General features: G+C 43.1%; 1 protein-coding gene across 4 annotated transcripts; it reads left to right on the forward strand.

The window, feature by feature from the left end:
- The first annotated feature begins 838 nt into the window (after positions 1-838).
- LOC112289196 (uncharacterized protein At2g34160) lies at positions 839-5587 on the forward strand. 4 transcript variants are annotated; one of them, XM_073537713.2, is made up of 7 exons: positions 1337-1462; positions 2494-2754; positions 3183-3383; positions 4483-4531; positions 4768-4830; positions 5067-5131; positions 5336-5587. In XM_073537713.2, the coding sequence occupies exons 3-7, from the start codon at positions 3267-3269 to the stop codon at positions 5435-5437; spliced, it is 396 nt and encodes a 131-aa protein (XP_073393814.1). In that variant the 5' UTR covers positions 1337-1462; positions 2494-2754; positions 3183-3266; the 3' UTR covers positions 5438-5587. The 4 variants fall into 4 exon arrangements, with proteins under 4 accessions (XP_073393812.1, XP_073393814.1, XP_073393813.1 ...); XM_073537711.2 differs by lacking the exons at positions 1337-1462; positions 2494-2754 and adding an exon at positions 839-1201; XM_073537712.2 differs by lacking the exon at positions 2494-2754 and having other exon boundaries at positions 1337-1965.
- Positions 5588-7300: the final 1713 nt, after the last annotated feature.

Consider the following 7300-nt stretch of genomic DNA (forward strand, 5'->3'; position numbering starts at 1 on the left):
TAAATGAAAGACCTTAACATTCTAACTTGGTCAAGACTATGCACATCAAATCAACAAAATTGTGAATGTTTTGCTTCATGAAACTTTCAAAAAACATATGCATATATACAATCATTGTTCAAGAAAATGATGATTTCTTTTGCAACTGAAAATGATCACAGTAAGTAGTGTATATGCCTTTTAAAGTATTTACCAAACATCCATAGTGATCTATTGACTTTAACATGAAACTTGTCAAAACTAAGTGCAAAATAGCTCAAAACAAAGCAATATCAAAGAATTGAAGAATTAATAAATGCAAACATAGTGAGAAATGTGGTTCAAAGCATGTGTTGTTAAAGCATCCACTATTTACATATCTTTTTGATACATTTTGATCAAACTAGCTTTAATTATTCTTGTGCATACATATTGTTTAAACACAGTCCATAATACCATTATTTTTGTTCTCTTACACTATTTACATCCCCAACCCAAGGTGTGAGTGTCTTTGAACAATGTGGAATTTGGGGTGGCAAGTGTGAATGTTGGATTGGGGAAGAATATAATGGAAACAAATGTTGTTTGATTGTTTTGGAGTGTATGTACATTGGGAGTGGTTTCCATGTGTCAAAAGACACCTGGAGCTAGAAGAGAAAAGGAGAATAAAAGGAGGTTCAAAAAGCAACACAAGCAAGGAGGAGAATGCAAATGGGAAAAAGCCATGTCATGTGATAGTGTAACTTAGAAGCAGGGAATAATGGGAGGGAGCGTTTGCTTTTGTCGTGGCTTTGGCTTGGGCTTGGGCAAGAAGGATAACATGCTATGCTATGCTATGCTGCAGCCAGCAGGGGGAAGGGATATCAGGGGAGCTGAGAGCAGCAAAAGGAGAGGAATTGTGTTTCTGGGAGCTTCTAGCTTGCTAAGCTTGGCCTAGCCCAGTGGGGTGGAGAGGTGGAAGAAGGCTGGGGTCGCCAAAGCATGCCACGCCAAAGCCTGCCACCAAATCTTCTTCTACCCAGCTCTTTTGTTACTCCTCCTCCTCCTACGACTCGACGATACGATACCCTCTCGTTTTCTATTTTTCCTTTTCGTGTTTTCCCCAGTTTTCCATTCGTAAGTGGCATGTTGACGTGTTTCGAGGATTCGGTTGCGCCGTGACGAGGAGTCGAGGCTGAATTGTCGAGTTGCAAGCGTCCTGCCATCGCTCGACCACCACAAAGTGAGAATAGCTTTACCGTTGGCCCATTTTTCCCCTTTCTTTTCCCTCTCCTCACCCCCTCCCCCCCCCCCCCCCCACGGTTTCCGCCCTTTCACCACTGCCTTCCTGCATTCTTCAATTCTCACGTCACGCTCTCTCGGTCGCCCGCTATTTCGCATTGTTGCCACCACCGTGACCTAAGCTGAGCTTTCGGGTTGCGAGCGACGCTGTTAGTTGCCGGTGCCGCTCGGGAGGATTGCGCGCTAGAGCTCGGGTCGTCAGGTGATGCCCGCCTCGCCTGTCTGTTCGATGCGTGCTTGTTTGGCGTTTCTCTGTTTGCTGAAGTCGGTGCGATCTGGATCTCGCGGAGTGCGTATTTGTTTAGTTGTTTTGTTTGTTTTGTTGTATTTTCGTATTGGCGTTCGGCGCGGCGAGTTCTTTTGGCAGGGATTGGGACTGAGGGGAGTGATGCTATTCGCGTTCTCTGAAGAGGTGTGGGAGGTTCGAGGGGTTTTGTCTGGTTTGTGGTGGTGCGCAGCGTCTTGGTGCGTGTGGGGGAGGTTCCATGTGTGCGCCGGGAGAGGAGGCACTTGGCTTGCGCGCAGTTCTTGGATAACGTGGTTATGCAGGTGGCTCAGGCTCGGGGGATATGCGGTTTGGGAAGAGCTTGGTGTGTAGGGAGTTCTTGAGAGGCTAGGTATTTTGCTGGCGAAGGATGTAGCGGTGAGACGAGAGTTATCCATGCAATGTCTGCGCAATGCAACTTGTTCTGCAACAGGAACGAGGTGCCGACCTACATAGCAATATTAGCACAACTCGATGATAGGCTGAATGTGCGAGTGATTGGAGGGTGCAATGTTCTTGCCGCTTGTTAGAAGTTCGAGATGCCTTCTTGGCGAGAAAGGCGTAATATCTTGTTCAAAACGCGCACGCTTGCTATTGCCTGCTGTACACGAGAGTCTCCAACTATGATGTGTCGGGTCGGGGTGTAGCCTTTTCGCAAGGCTTTCGATTCTGAGTCGGGATGGCACGCAGATATATATATATATATATATATATATATATATATATATACGTTATTATTATTGTTATTTTAATATTCATAGTTTTTGAGCCGAACGATTCCTTGAGCCGACCACGCTGGTGTCGAGAACGTGAAATCTGACGTGAAGGACCGAACCTCACTGTTGATCATGTTGCCGCCTCCATTTTGATATTTTCGGTTGAAAATTTGACGGAAGCGCATGAGAGGGCGTTGTAGGTGGTCGAGTTCCGGGCATATGTTGATCACAATTGTCGTAGTGCAATCGCAGGTCGCTTCTGGCCGCATGTCACTCAATCCTGGCGAAGGGTGTCATTTAAGGGTTACGAGGTTAAGTTTCTGCGAAGGAAGAGTATAGTTTTTACGGAGAACGGGATCCAAGCTCATTAAGCGGGATATAAAACGTTTGTGTTCGTTGATGTTGTACCTTGGTCGGTTCTTTGTAGCTTGACGATGAGCGAGCTTGTGTGGGAAAGCATCCCGAGCCAAGGTCATGATGGCATGACTACGTTGCCGAAGTTGCTTCAGTGAAGTGCGAGCTTGAGCCTTGTCTTGGTTGCTTTTGGAGGGATTGAATTTGGCGTAGTATTTTAAATGGATTGAATCGGTAACTCAACTGGAACAAGGAGAAGCGAATCTCACACATCAAGGATTTGTGGTTCGATCTTGTGGTGTTCCTAGTTCATGTTAAGTTTTTCAGGGCGTTTCCGGCGCCTCGAATGCTCAAGCGTTGGCATTGAGGGAATCGGTAGCGTATGGACATGTGGCATGATAGTGTGTGATGACTCTGGACATGGCCGTGCCGCTGGAATTAACATCTACGTGACCCGGTTCTTACCGATTTTTGACATCCTGTGAAGTTGAGGTGGTTATGGAAGTTGCGTCTCCGCTCCATGTCGGAGCGTTGAACATGGCTATGGAGTTTTGAGGTCACTAATCAGAGTATGTGGTTGGATGCAGGGGGTGTGAAGTAGCTTTCTGTGGAAGCGCATTTTTCAGTTTAGCACTGGTTTTTGAAGGGAACGCTTTCTGTGTCGGTTGAAGATGGAGGAAATAACAGAAGGGGTGGCTGATATGAGCGTGTATGATGCGCACAAGAAGAACCGGATTCAAGTTTCGAACACCAAGAAACCATTATTCTTTTATGTCAACCTTGCGAAGGTAACCAGTTGACATCTTCGTTGTGTTTTTCCGACCGGTCTTTCACGGTCGGGGATGGCGTGGATCGATCGTATACTTTTTAGATTTGAGTAGCAACGTCCCATTTTCACAGGCTCCAACCTCGGCATGTGATTCTGGTCGGTTTTGTCGACTGCTGGAACCTTCAATGGCAGATTGAAGACGATCGGTATAAATGTCATTGATTTAGAGCTATGTGAACTCGGTGGTCATCTGCCCCTTTATGAGGTGGAATGGTTGCAACTTAGTTCGGGAGATAGTGCGTAAGTAATGGTGGTTGGAGCTTGAGGCGTATTTATTCTTGGCGTCTGAGACGGGGTTTGAGTTTCGTCGTGCGGAGGTGCACGAGATTCACATTTAGGAGGATGTTAGTCGCAGCCAGTAGACGCAGAGGGTAATGCTTTTCCTAGTTCGCCAAGTTCGAACCTACTTCAGACTATTTGTATAGATGCGCTGCACATCCAACCTCGAGTGTGTTCTTTCTTTCGGAACACGAGTCAGGGCGAGGGCAGAACGTGGTCTGTCCAAAGCATCTCTGTGGAGTACTAGTGCGCGTGTTTCTGGTTGAAGGTTTACGTGGTCTATGTTTGCAGCCCCTCCTAGCTACTAATACGTGCGAATTGTTTTGTAACAAATACAAATACAAATACTCATTTGTATTTGTTAGCACTGATGCTTTTAGATAGTGCTGAACTAGGGATTTACCGTGGTTTTGAGACCGAGTTATCACTTTGAATTTCTTAGTTTGAGCAGTAGTTTAATATGACGATGTTGCAAGTTTTAGCGCCGATGGTTTGGTAAGGGATAACATGTCTTAGAGTGCCGGCTGTATGCTGGCCTACCCGGCTTCTTTAGGAGAACTCCCGAAGTTCTCATTCTGTTTCACAGCTGATCACCCTATTTTGAGGGATTATACACAGGATGTGCTGCTGTTATAGTCGTGGTTGTTTATCTCCAGCATAGATGTGAATGGATCAGAGGAGGTGATCGGTGAAACTGTTCGTGCAATATGGAAGGATATTGGTGATCAGATGGTTCCAGAAGATGCAATGTATTGACAACAAGTGTCTCTGTTATGCAGAGATATATGCAACAGCATGAAGAAGTGGAATTGTCAGCCTTGGGAATGGGTGCGTACATAAGAATTCGAATACCCTGTGGTTTTTTAAACGATTTCATGTATGTGGCATCGGATGTCATCGTCACTGTCGGTGGTTCTTAGTTTTGTGCTGAATGTCGGTTTACATGTAGTTTGTTTGTGCGCGCTATCGTTCGTCTGTCATGTCAATTTGACGTGCTTGAGGATTACATTAGAGGTAGACAGCAAGATCCCACTGATGTTTCAACGTTCACGGCAATCCTGCAGCAATTGCTACGGTGGTCACGGTGGCTGAGATACTAAAGAACAACGGTTTGGCAATCGAGAAGAGTAAGTGTTTCGAGGGTCACACATCTTAGATTTTCAAGTTGAACCAATTATGCGCTTACGAGATATTGAACGCTGCAGTAAATAGGCGGAAGCTATAAATGTGATATTCTGTGATTTGTCGGTTGATTTTGCACTCGGAAGTGTTCAGTATTGCAGGATTGTTACCTTGTATTTTCTAGATGTGCGTGCGAGCTTCGTGTGTTTGACATGGACTCGTGTTTGGTTCGTGTGCGCAGGAATTCTAACCTCAACGGTGGACATGAAAGATGAGACCAGGGGTCGGCCCATTCAAAAAGCTAAGGTATAGTTTTTGGATATATTTCGTATCCAGTGGGGAATCCGTGGACTTTTAGTTGTGGCAAGGAGTTTCAGCTCGCCGCTAACTCGCAGTTGATGTGGATTGGAGCTTTTAAAATCTCGTTTGGTGTTTTGTTGGTCTGATGATTCTGTAGTTAATCCAGGACACCTAATAACTGAGGTCGACGATTTGATTTGGGTTGGGCAGGTCGAGATTATTCTGGGAAAGTCGGAACACTTCGATGAGTTGATGGCCGCTGCAGCAGAAGAGCGAGAGTTAGCTCCTGAGGAGGATCAGGTTGGCCCCTGACGTAGACTTCCCTGTAGTTAGGTGTAGAGTAGACAGTGGCTCACATCTCCCTCCATACATTGTACATGTCGATTTTGACAGCTTCAAAGTTCAATGAAATCTTTGATGCCCTTGAGCACATCGGACAATTTTGCCAGGGTGATTATACGATATTTTGTCAGCGACAACCCGTTTGTGCAGTGAGACTTGCATTTCAAGTGTTGATTGACTCTTTTTGGCCTCCCTCTTGCAACCAAGTACGTGAATGTGGACAGCTTGATAAGTCGTCACTTGATACGTGAATGTGGCATTTGAGCACGGATTTTGAATGAAACATTGGGAAATGGTGATGGATAAGTCTTTCCTCACATTACCTCGCGTCCGAAGGTCAATGGTCACGTGTGGTTTCCAAGTGTTGCATTCGTTGTGTGTGGCGATGGATTTATTTTAGTCTTGGTTAAGCTTCCTCCACTGTGACTGGGTTTCAATTTATTCGTGGGTATGCACTCAAGTGACTAGGTATCAAACTGTTATCAAGATGCACTATTTTTGTATAAGAAGCTATGCCTTCTACTTCATGTGATGGTGTTTCAGAGTTATTTGAGTTTCACCCTTTAGCTTATCTTACTTGAGCTTGTTTTATTGTAGTGTTTATTTGTTGTGTGGCATAACATGGTATTAGAGCAAGCTGCATAGGAGAATGATAGAATCACGTCTAGGTAGGAATCACACCAATAGAGTTGGGGACCATGGATTTAGTCATAGTATAATCCCAAATGTTATTTGGGACTTGGAGGAGCACAATTTAGAGCACATTGGAAAGGAAGGACTTATGGGAAAACTTTTTTACAATGAAACCTATAGATAGCCACACATTTCCACACAGATAATAATCTCAACAGAGATTACAATAATATTATTATTCTTATTATTATTTCTATGATATTTTTAAGATTACAAATGATATTCATGTGGACCAAATTGCCATGCTAGTATGGCACCAGCAATATAATGGAGACGCTAAAGTAGGGAAGCGATGTGACAATGAGGTCATGTGTTGCATTGCCACTCCCTGACATCGAGATTCTAACAAGATTAGAATTTATATAAATAGAATGTGATTTAATTAATATTTAGGATTGTAATCTTTGATGGTATAAATCTATGCTTGATTCCTTGAGTTAGGTTAATTATGACCAAAATAATATGGATTAGAAAATTAGAAAAGTAATTTGATTAGTTTTAATAATTTAGAGGTCATAAGTCATTGATACAAGGGTTGATTGAGAGCCTGTGAGTTCACCTACAATCATCTCATATAATTTAGGGTGAATTAGAGTTAGAACTTTCTAAAAGATTTAGTGAAATTTAGAAATGACAATTTTGAAGTTTTTTATTCAGCTTCAACAAATTCAAGTGGCCAAGTAGTTTTTTTCAATTAATAGAGGCTTTCAAATGCAATGGTGGCATTGAATTCACTCCATGGAGTGAAGGAAACATGATCAGCACCTTCTCCTCCAACATATAAGTAGAGCTATGAAATTTTCATTTTTGAAGGATTTTACAATAATTGCTAAAATCTTTAGAGGTAAAAAATTTCATAAAAATTGCAAATAAATATAGATGAAGGCATGTGAATTGTCAATCGTAGCATAAAAGGTATTTCAAATACAATAGTGAAGTTTGATTTACCAAAAATTACTTTTTTGATTACTTACAATAGCCATCAGCCTTAGTAACAAAATTAGCTTTTGGGTGAATGAAGGCCATAGATATAGATTAGGGATCTTAGAAATCAAGGGTGGAGATGCAACCACCCTTTTACAAGCTTATACTCAATTGTATAAAAGATGCTTGGTTTTCCAAGCCCTTTCTCTCTCTCCT

The sequence above is a fragment of the Physcomitrium patens genome, chromosome 12, assembly GCF_059467195.1.
Source record: "Physcomitrium patens ecotype Gransden chromosome 12, ASM5946719v1, whole genome shotgun sequence".
Classification (NCBI taxonomy): domain Eukaryota; kingdom Viridiplantae; phylum Streptophyta; class Bryopsida; order Funariales; family Funariaceae; genus Physcomitrium; species Physcomitrium patens.

Excerpts from the sequence above, each read along its gene's own strand:
- LOC112289196 (XM_073537711.2), top strand. The coding sequence starts at position 3,267 with ATGGAGGAAATAACAGAAGGGGTGGCTGATATGAGCGTGTATGATGCG. Across the intron at positions 3,384-4,482 it reads TTTATGTCAACCTTGCGAAG|AGATATATGCAACAGCATGA; the intron begins GTAACCAGTTGA and ends TCTGTTATGCAG. Across the intron at positions 4,532-4,767 it reads ATTGTCAGCCTTGGGAATGG|CAATTGCTACGGTGGTCACG; the intron begins GTGCGTACATAA and ends GCAATCCTGCAG.